The sequence below is a fragment of the Hyla sarda genome, chromosome 1 (genome assembly GCF_029499605.1).
Source record: "Hyla sarda isolate aHylSar1 chromosome 1, aHylSar1.hap1, whole genome shotgun sequence".
Lineage (NCBI taxonomy): Eukaryota > Metazoa > Chordata > Amphibia > Anura > Hylidae > Hyla > Hyla sarda.
The window spans coordinates 499,197,068-499,213,309 of NC_079189.1; the positions used below are offsets into that span (position 1 = coordinate 499,197,068).

Below are 16,242 nucleotides of genomic sequence, written 5' to 3' on the forward strand. Positions count from 1 at the left end.
ATGGAATTACCCTAGGGGCAGATGGCATTAACCCCTTGTATTTGTGACACCAGGGCGTGGTTTATTTTCAAAACCCCCGAAGGTATGGATCCTGGGCTAGGCACGGGGGCAATAATTACTCCGACGCCAAGTTACGGAAAACGGTAGCTTTACTGAGGTTAGACAGGTGGAAAAATCAGTTCAGCCAGGCCCACGGAGTCGACCAATGACTTCAGAGACCTTAGCAAACGTTGTCCTGAGTGGGATTTGAACCTAAAACCTCAGCCCTACTGAGCCACCATTCTCACCAAAGATAGTTAAAGGGGTATTCTAGGAATTGACTATGCTACAGGGGCTGTAAAGTGTAATTCATAATATAGTGTCTGTACCTGTGTGTGACGGTGGTCTCAAAATTCTTCTGTGATTATTGCCTCAATATTTATTTTTAACAGCATACAAAATTACTCATGTCTCGGGATTTCCCAGGCTGCAGTGCATCGAGACCTGACATCACTAGTCAGGTGATCAGAGGGAACCTGTCCTGCTTCAAAATTGCAACAGCTGTAGGCCCCCTGGTTAGAAAACACTGTGTTTCAATGGGTGGGGTGGCTGATGTGTGGGAGGAAGGAAAGTGACCTCAAAATATCAAACATGGAATGTGTAGGATGTGCATGTGGGATGTGTAGGTTATAGAACAAAATCAAACAGGAAATACCAGTTCTGGCAGGTAAGTGGTAAGTACTAAAATCACCTTATGGTGGATAACCCCTTCAATGATAATATAATCTTTTTTTTTTTTTTTGGGGGGGGGGGGGGGTTGGCCACAGGTCCTGTTTATGAAGAAGATAAAAACACACACATACATTGTTATACTATGGCAAATAAAATGACTTTCTAAAAATAAAAAAAACAAGGTAAAGTGCTGACAGACCCTTTTTAAAGGAATTTTCTGGAAAAAAAACATAGACTATTATAGGCTGGTGTCATGCATGGCGTTTTTTTAAACTACACTTACAAATGGACCTTTTTTAAGTAGGGAAAAGAAGACAATTGAGGTCTGAGGTAGGAAAATGCCAATAGCTATCTAGAGAATGCCATGCCAACTGCAACTGCATACCCCCCCCCCCCCCCCCCACAAGTGAAGAGAAATTGCAGAAAAAAATTGTAAAACATTTTATATCTCCCTTTTAAATTTGAGCTCACTAGCTTTGTGGATATATTATTGTTTTGTTATTTTCAAATTAACTGGTGCCAGAAAGGTATACAGATGAGGTACTTCTATTTAACAATGTCAAGCCTTCCAGTACTTATCAGCTGCTGTATGATCTGAGGGAAGTCTTGTATTCTTTACAGTCATGTAGTCTTTCCGCTGCCAGAGCATAAGCAATTCCCCATAGCAAAAAGAAATTCTCCTGCTCTGGACAGGTCCTGACATGGACCGAGGTGGCAGCAGAGAGCATCATGTCTAACTGTAAAGACTAAAGACTTCCTCCAGGGCATACAGCAGCTGATAAGTACTGAAGGTCCTAAGATTTATAAATTTAAGTCATTTACACATCTGTATAACTTTCTGTCTCTGAAGTACCTCTTTTAACTCTCTATGGGGTACATTTATCAATGTTTGCTTATGTATTCCTTTTTTTAATTATTTATTTCTTACAATTTTTTTGCTTATGTGCTTTGGTAGTGGCTTTTTCTGCTCCATGTCTGAGCTGGAGTAAATGTAGTTGTTTTTTTCATGCAATGCGACTTTTTTGCGACTTTCACACTTGATAAATCTCTGACCACTGCAAGTCAAAAATCACTTTTTGCTTTGGTAAGCAAGATTTTTATTTTTTGCTTAGGACACTGAACATGCAAAAAGTCGCAGGAAAAAGAGGGTAGGCGCACGTGCGACTTTTTTGCGACAATTTTAAGCAAAAAAAACCTACTAAATGCTTTGATAAATGTCCCCCTATATGTCTTTCCATCATTCTCCTTAATAAGTTTTGTCCAACCAGGGTTCTCTGCATGGAGATAAGAGCAGATATTCCGTCCATTCATGCACCTATACCCGCCAGTGCTGTCTATGTCCTTACAGTGATGGTGCTGAGATCAGTGCAGTACGCATTATAGGGGATTGTTCCAATATTGTGCACCACACCGATAACCTGCAAATGGACAGGATAGTGTCATGCAGTGCTGCAAGACATATGTATATGGTTCATTCCAGAATACAAAAGATGGTTTTGCATAGGAGGAAAGATAGGAGGACAATCTATCAATATGGCTTTAAAATGCTCATGAATACATGTAAAGCTCATATGCATAGGGGTAAGGTTCTTCAAAGTGGTTGCACGTGGTGGGCAGGCAGGCATAATGCGGTCTTTTATGTAATGCCAATGAACATCTTCAGCTGTCTCAGTGTCAGGGGCGCACAAGTGTGTAATGTGTGAAGAGCTAGCGTGAGAGGTGATATAAGGAATCTGTGATGAGTGCTACGCTGAAAATAAATGCATGATCATTTTGTCTATATCTGCTCTCTTTTAGCCTGGCAGGGTTATCAGAGTATAGCAGCTTCCTTCCCTGACCTGAGTGCTTCTATATTAAAAGAGACCACATGAGTGGAGCATGAAGCCAGCTCACGTACATTATCCCTTATCTTCATTTCTAATACACTTCTCTTCTTCCTCACTGTATATGATATGGTGCTAGCCTAATACCAGCATGCCTATTTATAATATTATCACCTTACCAAGGACAATCCCGATTAGAAGAGAGCTGTACTCTATGAGGGGTATTCTTGTGGATTGCTGTTTTTAAATGGATTTTAAGTAAGGACTGTCAATGTTGACTGGTATTTACGTACGACACCACATATGATGCTACAATTCAATTTTCCTCCTTTGGCAAGATTATGAGAAGGCTTAGTGACAACCAATATTCCAGCCATTTCAGCTGGGCTTGGTTTCCACAGGTTTTTTTCTGACATTTTTTGGAAATCTGCCACTGTAGTTTTTAAGCCAAGGCCAGAAGTGTATTAAAAAAGAATAAGAAATAAAAAGGAAGGACTTACACTTCTCTTTCCTACTGGATCCCAGGGGCGTACCTAGAGCATTTGGCACCCGGGGCGGATCATTTGTTTGGCACCCCCCCACACACACGCAACCCCCCTTAATTACACCCCCCTCCCTCCCACCCCCCAGGGGCTGACAACGATCGGGGCCCCTGCTAGTCTCTGCAGCTCGTCAATCTTCTGCCACGCTCCTATTCCATCCAAATCCCACACACAATAAATTAAAATTTATATATGTAAGAAACACTTTAAAGTAGGTAAATTTCCATGACCAATAATACTGGTATAAAAGGAGTAAATATATACCACCACACAATAACTGGATAATACCACCATATTGTAATGAATAAAACCACTATACACAGACCATTATACTATACAGGATCTATACACAATATAAGTGATTATATACAGGACCCTATCGCGGTAGATATCAGCTGCACACAGGATGTGTACACCATATAAGTGATTACAGTTACATTTTTGGACTCACGTATTTTCTGATCAGCGGTGTCCTCTTTACTTTTCTTCTCCGTCCGGATAAGACCGCCATGTAGATCTCTTAAAATCTGCAGGAAAAACATGTCAGACTCTGCATTTTTTCAGAGCCCTCCCCTCCTCTACACAATCTTTCCATCTATAGGCCCACAAACTGTAATATTGCCCTTCTTTGTGTCCTGCACAGTAAAAGGGCAGGTAGGTAGGTAGCCAGGTAACCCCCTCTTTCCCATAGGTATATGCAGAGTTACACCACCCCCTCTTTCCCATAGGTATATGCAGAGTTACACCCCCCCTCTTTCCCACAGGTATATGCAGAGCTACACCCCCCCCTCTTTCCCATAGGTATATGCAGAGTTATACCCCCCTCTTTCCCATAGGTATATGCAGTTACACCACCCTCTTTCCCATAGGTATATGCAGAGCTACACCCCCCTCTTTCCCATAGGCATATGCAAAGTTACACCCCCCCCTCTTTCCCATAGGAATATGCAGAGTTACACCCCCCTCTTTCCCATAGGCATATGCAGAGTTATACCCCCCTCTTTCGCATAGGCATATGAAGAGTTACACCCCCCTCTTTCCCATAGGAATATGCAGTTACACCCCCCCTTTCCCATAGGAATAGAATATGCAGAGTTACACCCCCCCTCTTTCCCATAGGAATAGGCAGTTACACCCCCCCTCTTTCCCATAGGTATATGCAGAGCTACACCCCCTCCCTCCCTTCCCCATAGGTATATGCAGACCTACACCCCCCCTCCCTCCCTTCCCCATAGGTATATGCAGACCTACACCCCCCCCCCTCCCTTCCCCATAGGTATATGCAGACCTACCCCCCTACCTTCCCCATAGGTATATGCAGATCTACACCCCTCCTCCCCTCCCCATAGGTATATGCAGATCTACACCCCCCTCCCTTCCCCATAGGTATATGCAGACCTACACCCCCCCTCCCCTCCCCATAGGTATATGCAGACCTACACCCCCCCCCCCTCCCCATAGGTATATGCAGACCTACACCCCCCTCCCCTCCCCATAGGTATATGCAGACCTACACCCCCCCTCCCTCCCTTCCCCATAGGTATATGCAGACCTACACCCCCCTCCCCTCCCTCCTTCCCCATAGGTATATTGGAGACCTACACTCCCCCTCCCCTCCCCATAGGTATATGCAGACCTACACCCCCCCTTCCCCATAGGTATATGCAGACCTACACCCCTCCCTCCCCTCCCCATAGGTATATGCAGATCTACACCCCCCTCCCTTCCCCATAGGTATATGCAGACCTACACCCCCTCCCCTTCCCATAGGTATATGCAGACCTACACCCCCTCCCCATAGGTATATGCAGACCTACACCCCCCCCCCTCCTTAGGTATATGCAGGGTTAAAAATAAAATAAAAAAGGATGCTCACCTGATATCCCACGCAGCGATCTCCTCAGCTGCAGGGCCCACGTCTTCTCCCCTCCACAGTACAGGCGCCGGATGAGTGACGTCACCGGCGCCTGTACTGCGTGCTGCGCGGGAGCGGAGGTCACGTCTCTTCTGTGTAGCTGCAGATGCGGCTCACACAGAGGGGACGCCTTCTCCTGTATGTGCGTGTATCGCGCATACAGGAGAAGGCACCGGTGTCTGCTGGGGATCTGGGACGAGAGTCCCAGATCCTCAGTAGTGGTGGCGGCGGGTCAGTCCGCCCCTGGCACACCCCTTGTGAGCGGCACCCGGGGCGGGCAGCCCCCCCTGCCCCCCCCCCTTGGTACACCACCCCCTCGCCCTCCCCCTTGGTACGCCAACCCCCGCCCCCCCCCCTTGGTACACCCCCCCCCTGAGGAAACCTAGCCTTACTAAGCTATCCTAGCTTCCTACATGATCAAGCCTAAAGGTTTTTTTGGGACCTCTATATTATTGCCTATTCTCAAGATCAAGGGCATCAGTGTCTGATGATTTGGGTGCCAGTTGCCCCAGCCCTGCTGTTCAGCTGTTCGGCAGAGCCGCAGCTGATATATATATATATATATATATATATATATACACACAATGAATAGGGCTGGCTCCATCACCTTCGTTTATTGTGAAGTGGCTGTTCCCGGTTAGTGCATCGCAGCCCCCACTGAAGTGAATAGGAGGTGCACTGCAGTAACTTGGTTCCACTACTACATGTTTTACATTATTAACATATAATATGTAAAAATACATGCCACTCCAATCTACACTAATACAATTTTTCTGATTATTCAGTGTATTCAAAACCCTCCTGCTTGTTGGTTTATTCTTCTTTTGTATTCATTAAGCATAAAGTCTTCTCCAGTAATTAATATCTCCTTATAATATATATCTAACAATAGACGTGATTTTGCCCATGATAGTTTTTTTTCTGGCCTCCAGTAACATTCTATAGTTAAACAACATTTCTGATCTCCAATACAATGCTGTTCTGCTCCCTCTGCTTGCCCATGTGATTGGCACTGTAAGGGCCCCATTAGATGGCCACCCTGCACAGTTAACGGATCATTGCTCATTTGATCATTGATCATTGCTCATTTACACGCTTATCACGTTGCTCAACTGGCGGGCCGAGTGGGCTGCACAAATGATCATTTTCATTGCCCTTTGTACCTGTTAGCTGCACATCCTTATTACACTGGGAGAGGTACAATAATTTTTTGATGGGTCAAAATGAGCTGAGCAGCCAGTGAACAAACCTTTGCTTGTTTGTCGGCTGATCGCTGGCCCTATTACACAGGGTGATATGGGCTTGCTTAGCCAATAAGGCCCCTTTTAATAGGGCCTTATTTTAAAAATCCCACAGTTATTCCCATGTGGAATGGAAGTCCCTTCCTCTATGGAGATCTATAAGACATACATTATGTCACAGAGATGTATAGAGAAAATGACTTCCAGTCCCCCAAGTTGTTCCTGAACGTTGCAAAAAGTTACAGCTCCTGTGGGTTAGAAGCGGAACAGGAACGGCATTGTGAAGGGAAAGAACGATGCTCAGTAAAGGAAGGATCCAGCATGGTAGCTTAACTATAGCATGTTTTGCATTTTTCTAACTTTGAAACTCTATGCTTGTAAGGAAAATAGACATACCAAATAAATGATATATTGATTTGCATATGCAATATGTCTACTTTATGTTTGCATCATAAAAGTGACATATTTTTACTTTTGGAAGACATCAGAGGGCTTCAAAGTTCAGCAGCAATTTTCCAATATTTCACAAAATTTTCAAAATCTGAATTTTTCTGGGACCAGTTCAGTTTTAAAGTGGATTTGAAGGGTTTCATATTCATATCAAAGTATTCAAAATGACATTCAGAAAGTTTGTTAACCCTTTTGTGTTTCACAGGAATAACAGCAAAGTGAAGGAGAAAATTCAAAATCTATTGAATGTAGACCCAGTTTTTGAATTTTTAGATGAGGTAAAAGAAGAGAAATTCTCCCAAAATTTGTAACCCAATTTCTCTCGGGTAAGAAAATACCTCATATGTGAATGTAAAGTGTTTTGTGGGCCACTCGAGGGCTCAGAAGGGAAGGAGCGACAAATGGTTTTTGGGGGGCATTTCACATTTAGAAAGCCCCTATGGTGCCAGAACAGCAAAAAAAAAAAATACGTAACAAGGGGTCAAGTGAGCATTAACAATCCAAAAGTTTGATGTGTAAATGAAAAAAAAAATGTTTCCCTAAAATGCTGGTCTTTCCCCAAATACATTTTTTTACAAGGGGTAATAGGAGAAAATGCCCCCCCCAAATTTTTAACACCATTTCTTCAGAGTATGAAAATACCCCATATGTGGATGTAAAGTGCTCTGCGGGCGCACTACAATGCTCAGAAGAGAAGGAGTGTCATTTTGCTTTTGGAGAGAGAATTTGTTTGGAATGGAAGTCGGGGATCATGTGTGTTTACAAAGCCCCATAGTGCTAGAACAGTGGACCCCCCACATGTGACCCCATTTTGGAAACTACACCCCTCACAGAATTTAATAAGGGGTGCAGTGTGCATTTACACCCCACTGGCATTTGACAGATCTCTGGAACAGTGGGCTGTGCAAATGAAAAATAAAATTTTTCATTTTCACAGACCACTGTTCCAAAAATCTGTCAGACATCTGTGGGGCGTAAATGCTCACTGTACCCCTTACTACATTATGTGAGGGGTGTAGTTTTCAAAATGGGGTCACATGTAGGAGGGGGGGGGGTTCATTGTTCTGGCACCATGAGGGCTTTGTAAACACACATTGCCTTCAATTCCGGACAAATTTTCTCTCCAAAAGCCCAATGGCGCTCCCTCTTTTCTGAGCATTGTAGTGCGCCATCAGAGCACTTTACATCCACATATGGGGTATGTTCTCACTCAGAAGAAATTGGGTTACAAATTTTGGGAGGCGTCAGAATCGCTGTAAAATCAGCCACCTCTGTGCAAATCACCAATTTAGACCTCAAATGTACATAGTGCGCTCTCACTCCTGAGCCTTTTTGTGCGCCCAGCATTTTACGTCCACATATGAGGGATTTCCTTACTCATGAGAAATTGCGTTACAAATTTTGGGGGTCTTTTTTTTCCTTTTACCTCTTGTGAAAATGAAAAGTATGGTTTTACATTATTAACATATAATATGTAAAAATACATGCCACTTCAACCTACACTAATACAATTTTTCTGATTATTCAGTGTATTCAAAACCCTCCTGCTTGTTAGTTTCTTCCTCTTTTACAAATTTTGGGGGTCTTTTTTTTTTCCCTTTTACCTCTGGTGAAAATGAAAAGTATGGGGCAACACCAGTTTCTTTTTTCACACTAACAGGCTGGTGTAGACCCCAACTTTTCCTTTTCAAACGGGGTAAAAGGAGAAAAAGCCCCCCATAATTTGTAACACAATTGCTCCCGAGTACGGAAATACCCCATATTTAACTGTTTCCTTAAAATACAACAGGGCTACGAAGTGAAAGAGCGCCATGTGCATTGGAGGCCTAAATTAGGGATTTGCATAGGGGCGGACCCAGATGCAAGCGTTAGGCCCTATTCACATGGCAGAATTTCTCCTCAGATGAAAGCTTAATACACTTCTATGGGAGTCCACACTACCATTCACACTTCTGCAGAATTTCCACTTGGATTCCCCACCAATTCAGCACAAAATCCTCAAAAGCAGAAGCAAAATTGGGGCGGATGAGCGGAAATTCTGCCGTGTGAATAGGGCCTTACAATTGCCTCCGCCACAAAAAAATATTCAATGCCAGGGATTCCCAAACAGGGTGCCTCCAGCTTTTGCTAAACTCCCTGGACAGTCAGTGGCTATCTGACAATGCTGGGAGTTGTTTTGCAACAGCTGGAGGCTCCATTTTGGAAACACTGCTATACGAGACGTTTTTAATTTTTATTGGGGGAAAGATGGGGACAGCGTAAGGGTGTGTATATGTAGTGTTTTACTATTTATTTAGTGTAGTGTTTTTAGGATACATTCACATTGGTGGGGGTTTACGGTGAGTTTCCCGCTAGGAGTTTGAGCTGCGGCGGAAAATTTGCCGCAGCTCAAACTTGAAGCAGGAAACTCACTGTAAACCCCCTGCCCGTGTAAATGTACCCTGTACATTCACATGGGGGGCAAACCTCCCGCTGTTGCACTGACAGACCGCGCATGCTGGGAAGGTGGTATATTTGCAACAGCTGAAGGCAAACTAGTTGGAAAACCTTGAGTTAGGTTCTGTTACCTACATTCAAGAAAAGCAACCACTGTACATAGAGTGCACACCACTATGATAACAATTAATCACATGATTTTTATTATATCAAAATACAAAAAAACATAGGTCACATTACAATTAAAAACACAGGGGTGTTGTGGGTATTGTGTACGGTATTGCAACGGAACGTGCGGGGTTCTGTGGCCCTGGTATCTGTGTCACTGGCTCCTGTGTGGTTTGCTCTGCTTGCATATTAATTTTCTATTGCACATTTTTTGTATGTGGTAGCCTGGTTTGCATTATTATAGTATACATTGCATTTATTCCATGGATTGTGCACATTTAGCATAGAACCAGACACCATTATTCTTATGCATATAGTGTAATTCTCTCATTTGTATAGCATAGCTACTTGGAGCCGAGATATGACCCTTTATTAAACATTACAGGACAGGGTCCGTTTCTCGGGATTGGCGGTTCATGGCCCTGCCCTGAGAGTGTGTTGTGGCTCTCAAGGGAGCATTTTAAATGTTTTTAATTGTAATGTGACCTATGTTTTTTTGTATTTTGATATAATAAAAATCATGTGATTGTTATCATAGTGGTGTGCACTCTATGTACAGTGGTTGCTTTTCTTGGATGTAGTTGTATATGGATTCACTGAGAGTTGCACCCCGGCTTTATTACTGTGGTTGAGCCCCCGTTTCTATATAAGATACTGAGGTTCTGTTACCTAACTCTGTATTTTCCAACCAGTGTGCCTCCAGCTGTTGCAAAACTACAACTCCCAGCATGTACTGATCGCCAAAGGGCATGCTGGGAGTTGTAGTTATGCATCAGCTGGAGGCACGCAACTTCAACTCCCAGCATGCCGAGACAGCCGCGATGCTGAAAACAAGATGCTGCGAGAGATGCACTGCCGCACGGGAATGTACTACCGACTGCCAGAGTTCCCCCAGCACAGGGGCACATTGAAGGAATTACACCAGTGTGCAGTTGTGCACCTCACACCGGAGAGAGTAGTTGAAAGCCACACCTTCTGTTTTAGGCCACATCCCCCAAAAAATTTTCTACAGGAAATTCCCTTAGCTGAAAAGGTCGAAAGGGGCATTTTCAACCGAAAATTTTCGGCAGACGAAATTTCGGTGCATCCCTAATTAAAAGGTAGTCACAATCCCACTTTTAATCATTCATAAAGTCAGAGAAATTGATCAGTGGACATTAAGAGTCTATTTAAGTTGTAAATACTTACAATATATAGGTGATAATACCCACTGACCACATGTCCACTTCAGGCCCATAGGCACAACCCCTGAGAATTTCTGGAGCTGGAATAAATAAATGAAATACTTTATCAGCTATTTTTTTAAATAGTTATCTTTACCTGATCACTGTAACAAAAATTACATTACATAGTATTGGCATACAAAATCTTTACTATAAAATAAGTCACTGATTTAATACACGAGTAATGTAATATATTGCACTGTCATCAAAACTCTGCCTCCTATCACTGAACTGATTATAACTAAGGACCCGATTTATCAGTCTGCCTGAAATCAAAGCTGTCTGGTCTTTGCCCACAGCAACCAATCACAGCTCAGCTTTCATATTACCAGAGCTTGTTAAGAAATGAAAGCTGAACTGTGATTGGTTGTTTTGGCCAAAACAGACAGTTTGAGTTTCTGGCAGAGTTATAATTCTGGGCCCATGAGTGTAGAAACTTGTGGAGGAGCAGAATAATAGAATGTAGGTGCAAAAAGAGGTAATGGTTAAGAAGATAAGAATGATGCCAGGAGTTTGTGACCTCGATTGGTCTAAAAGCAAAAAGCTTAAAGGGGTACTCCGCCCCTAGACATCTTATCCCCTATCCAAAGGATAGGGGATAAGATGTCAGATCGCTGGGGTCCTGCTGCTGGGGACCACCGGGATTTCGGCTGCAGCGCCCCGCTATCATTAGAGCACAGAGCAGACTCGCTCCGTGCGTAATGACCAGCGATACAAGGGCCGGAGCATCGTGACGTCACGGCTCCACCCCCCCCCCCATAATGTCATGGCTGGCCCCCTTAATGCAAGTCTATGGGAGGGGACATGATGGCCACCACACCCCCTCCCATAGACTTGTATTGAGGGGCGGAGCCGTGACATAAGGATGCTCCGGCCCCTGTATTGCCCGTCATTCCACACGGAGCGAGTCTGCTCTGTGCATTAATTATAGCGGGGCGCTGCACCCAAAATCCCGGGGTCCCCAGCAGCAGGACCCCGGCGATCTGACTTCTTATCCCCTATCTTTTGGATAGGGGATAAGATGTCTAGGGGCGGAGTACCCCTTTAAGCAGGGACCTGGTTTGACACCTGGCTCCTATGGCTCCACATTATGTTCCTGTAGGCATTCGGAGTGCCTCCATATGGTGTCACTGCAGTGCTTCTAAGGTAGAATAACATTGTAATGCAGTATAAAATGGTCCATGCCATGATCCTTCTACTCACATATTCCATACGAATCTGTTAAGAACAGTCTACAGTATGGGTCCATTGAAGTTTGTGAGCACTGTATTAGGCTTATGTTCACACCGCTCTTCTGCATCCTTTTAAAATGTAGTTTTGTTGTTGATGGGTAATGGCCCTATTCATGCCATGATTGGCATCATGTTGAAAGGTTCTGTAAATTTTTTTCAAGAGCAGAAAAAGGAACTTTTAAAGTGCATTTTTCAAGGTACAAAACACTTGTTGCCCAAACCTTGCACTAGGTCTTCACAACTATAATACAGGTATACCTTTGCTCTGACTTAAGGGTTCTTTATATCCATTAAAAAAAAATGTATGTAAGGAATCCAGGAGAGTCTGAGAGGAGTGGGCCCGGGGTCCTCTAAGCTTCGTGGCCGCAACACCTCTTCACTTGCCTCATGCCCGCTCCTCCTCTTAATTGACACATAGTCCTTGCCTGCCCTCAGGGGGCCTGTACATGCACCGTCAAAGTGCATTACAGCGCATACATGGTAAGTCAGGTACTGAATCACTTGCAGACCTGCTGCGGTGGCGGCATACTACACCTTGACGGCACATTTGCAGAACAACTGCACAGGGCCGCCGTGCACACATGAACCCTATGTGTCAATCATGGGGAGGAGTGGGCAAGATGTAAGTAAAGAAACGTGTTGCAGCCCCCGAGCTTAAAGGGGTATTCCGCCCCTAGACATCTTATCCCCTATCCAAAGCATTGGGGATAAGATGTTTGATCGCGGGGATCCCGCTGCTGGGGACCCTTGTGATCTCGTCTGCAGCACCCAAGACATCCAGTGCACGGAACCTGATGACTGGCCATGTGGGGCAGAGGCTTGTGACGTCACGGCCACGCCCCGCTCGTAACGTCACGGCCATGCCCCCTCAATGCAAGGCTATGAGAGGGGGAGTGAAGGCCGTCATGCCCCCTCTCATAGCGTTGCACTGAGGGGGCTAGGCCGTGACGTCATGGGCGGGGCACGCCCTGCACCAGACGCTCCAAACAAACGTTGGATGCAGCAGGGAGATCGCGGGGTCCCCAGCAACAGGACCCCCGAAATCAGACGTCTAATCCCCTATCCTTTGGATAGGGGAAAAGATGCCAGGGCAGAGTGCCCCTTTAAGACTCTCAAGGATAAAAAAAAGCACCCTAAAGTCAGAACAGAGCAGAGATATGACTGGATCATACTTGTGAAGTCCTACTAAGTGTTTTGTACTTAACAGATGCACTTCAAAACTGACTTATATGTTACAAACACAGAATCCATCTGGAACCTGATCTTAAACATTAGACATACCTGTTGTGTCCTGATGAATCCCATTTTAATGGTAAATTTGCCCAACAACAAATCAATGCATTTCCAAGTGATGGAAAAACATAATGTGAGCCTAACCAAATTCCCCATATCAGGCCTATTAGTAGTATCTTCCTTTTATTTTCTCCTTTGCAACAGTCAACAAATTACTACCTTGTCGTCAGGTACAGAAAAGTTACTAAAAACTGTCTGGAATAATGTACAGTGGCTACGGCAAATCTCAGCAGAAGGAAAGTTCTCCATTAAAATGTGCGTCCAACTAACCCTTGAAAATATGAATATCTGAGAAATTGTCATTTTAATGTGTCTCTAAATCAGATAAAGTGATCATTTCCAATGACCCTTTTTAAAAAGTTGTTGCAAATTAAATATACTCTGGCAGAAAAGGAAGAAATCAATATAGTCCTTGTTCCCTAGGAAGATTTTAAAGCTTTCTTCAAACACTAAGGGGATAAGTGATTAAAAACAAATTAAGATCAAAGACATAGTGGGAGACTGAGGAAACATTAGATATGGGAGCAATTAGCATTGTACATTTAGTAACGGATCAGAGTGAAGACATTCAGGGAGACCACTACAGTTCTAGCATTTCTTGTACTAAGTGACCCGTTTCTGCATAGAATAGAAGACCTTACATTCATACGGCTACTTAATAAATGAGCCATCTTATATTCTTCTGATAAATCTGACCGATTAGATGTCATCTTCAAATGGATGAATCACTGAAGTTTCACTATATTTAAATTTGCCTATATAGCGCTTGTCGCCTACACACATTGAGCACTTTGTAAGCCAGCGGGAAAGAGACATCTAATCAAACTACTAGGTAACAAGAAGTGCTGCACAATGAAAAGCAAGGTAACATTAGTCACACCACTTATGTAGATCATGTACAGTAACAAAACATGGAAGCTCATTATATGCAGTATGGAATGAGTCAGGCATATCTTCACAATGGGTTCCAAATTGTCAAATTTAAGAAATTATTTTGCTACAGGGGTATTCCGAGCTAAAGTTATTTATCCCATAGCTACGCCGCCGCTCCATTTATTGTCTATGGAGCTCCAGAAGGTAGCGGAGTACAATGCTCAGTTACCTTCTGCAGTTCCCACAGAAAACGAATGGAGCAGCGGCACGCAATCATGACTCGCCACTCATAACAAAAATTGCAGGGTCACGTTCTGAAAATTGCAGGGGGTCCCAGCGGTCAGACCCCCCCCCCCCCTTGCAATCTGACACTTATTACCTATCTTAACTCAGAATACCCCTTTAATGTCAGCTCAAGAAGTTAGATATTAAAAATGTTCTCTCTAAAAGGTGCCAAACCTCACCCATCTCTCATGCATTCACTCAGTGGTCACTTAGGATCCAAATGTCTGGTCCGCCAGTCAAGAAGCAAGTGCGCTTATCACGGAAAATATAGCTCCAGAAAATTATAAAATTCCTTCTTCGCCTGCCATCTATAAAAAGATTCCACGGGCAGCACGTAACCTGATCTCCTATAAAATATATCACAATCTTTCTGCACTTAAGCTATTCATTTATACAACATTTATTAAAAGGATATGGACACTAGGGATCGACCGATTATCTGTTTGGCCGATATTATCGGCCGATATTCACGATTGTGGACGTTATCGGTATCGGCAATTACCTTGCCGATAATCCGATAATGCCCCACACCCCGCACCGCACCGCCCCCACCACACCGCAGTGCACCCCCCACCACCGCAGCGCACCACCACCGCACCTCACCCCCCCCACCGCACTGCCCCGGCCAGAGACCGCCGCTGCCACTGCTCCATTGCCTTTTATAATTACAGGTAGCTTTATAATTACCTGTTCCCGGGGCCCGGGGTCTGCGCTACTTCTGGCTCCTGCTGCGTCCTGTGTTACGCTGTGCGCTGCACAATGATGGTGGGGGGTGCGGTGTTGAAGGGGTGCGGTGCGGTGGTGGCGGTGGTGGGGGGGGGGGCGTTGGCGGTGGTAGGACTCAGGAGGACCCCTGGACAGGCAGGGGGAGAGAAGCGGGCGGCGGCGGTCTCTGGCCCTGCAAAAGCCGCTGCAGTTCATTGATTTAAAGCGCCCACTTTAAATCAATGATCTGCAGCGGTGTTGAGTGGGGCGGGAGGGGGGGGTATGGGAAGGGGATAAATAGCCGATAGCTTATACCGGAATATCGGTAGAAGTTATCGGCTATCGCCCCTAACCTCCACCGATTATCGGTATCGGCCCTAAAAAATTGATATATCGGTCGATCCCTAGTGGACACCCCTCAAAAATTTAATCTTTAAAATATCCTTTTATATTTGAAAGAAGCCTCTGGTACCCTGATTTTAAAGTTGCTCTTACTTTTTTGCTAGGCTCCCCTAAAATATAGGGGTTTAAAATTTAGTTGATTTTTTTTCCATATTAACTGGTTCCAGAAAGTTAAACAGATTCATAAATTACTTCTATTAAAAAATCATTGACCCTGAGGCGTCAGCAGAGAGCACTGTGGTCAGACTGAAAAGAACAACTTAACTTCCTCTGTAGTATACAGCAGCTGATAAGTACTGGAAGGATTAAGATTTTTAATGCAAGTCATTTACAAATCTGTTTAACTTTTTGGCACCAGTTGATTTAAATAAAATAGTTTTCTACCGGAGTATCCTTTTAAGTGCATTTCTAGTTCCATAGTTTTCCTTTTTTAATTAGAATTATACCTTAAAATGTTGTACAGTTACAGCATTCGTAACTGCATTCTTTCAGTAAAGTTACAATGGGGAGAAACCTCTGCAGGGGAAAAGTGGAGCAGTTGTCCATAGCAACCAATCAGATTGCTTCTTTAATTGTTAAAAAATAAAGAAGCTGATTGGTTGCTTTAGGAAACTGCTCCACTTTTCCCCTGCAGAGGTTTCGATAAATCTCACCAACTTTTTTCTCAGTCACATGATCTGCTGTGTCTCCTACTAAAACATAAAACCCCCTCCCTGTTTGTAGTGTGACTCCACAGATACAAAAAAGTTCATTGGTCAAAGAAGTTACACATGACCATAATGCTGCTCATCCGAAAGACGAATCAGTTGAATCCGAATGCATTTTCATTATGCTCAGCAGAAATGTAAATAAATATTCAAATGTATTCGTTATTAGACATTTTTCATTTTCATAATTTTAGCCTTCAGCAACATTTGGATTTTTTTTTCTTTTGTTCTTATTC

The 16,242-nt window shown here is 43.9% G+C and overlaps 1 protein-coding gene across 1 annotated transcript in view; it reads right to left on the bottom strand.

The window, feature by feature from the left end:
* Positions 1–16,242, bottom strand: part of CAMK4 (calcium/calmodulin dependent protein kinase IV) — a 261,206-nt gene that overhangs the window by 17,833 nt on the left and 227,131 nt on the right. The window contains exon 8 of the mRNA XM_056537474.1: positions 10,475–10,550. Within this exon, the coding sequence (XP_056393449.1) occupies positions 10,475–10,550 (76 nt within the window). The remainder of the gene's footprint in view (positions 1–10,474; positions 10,551–16,242) is intronic.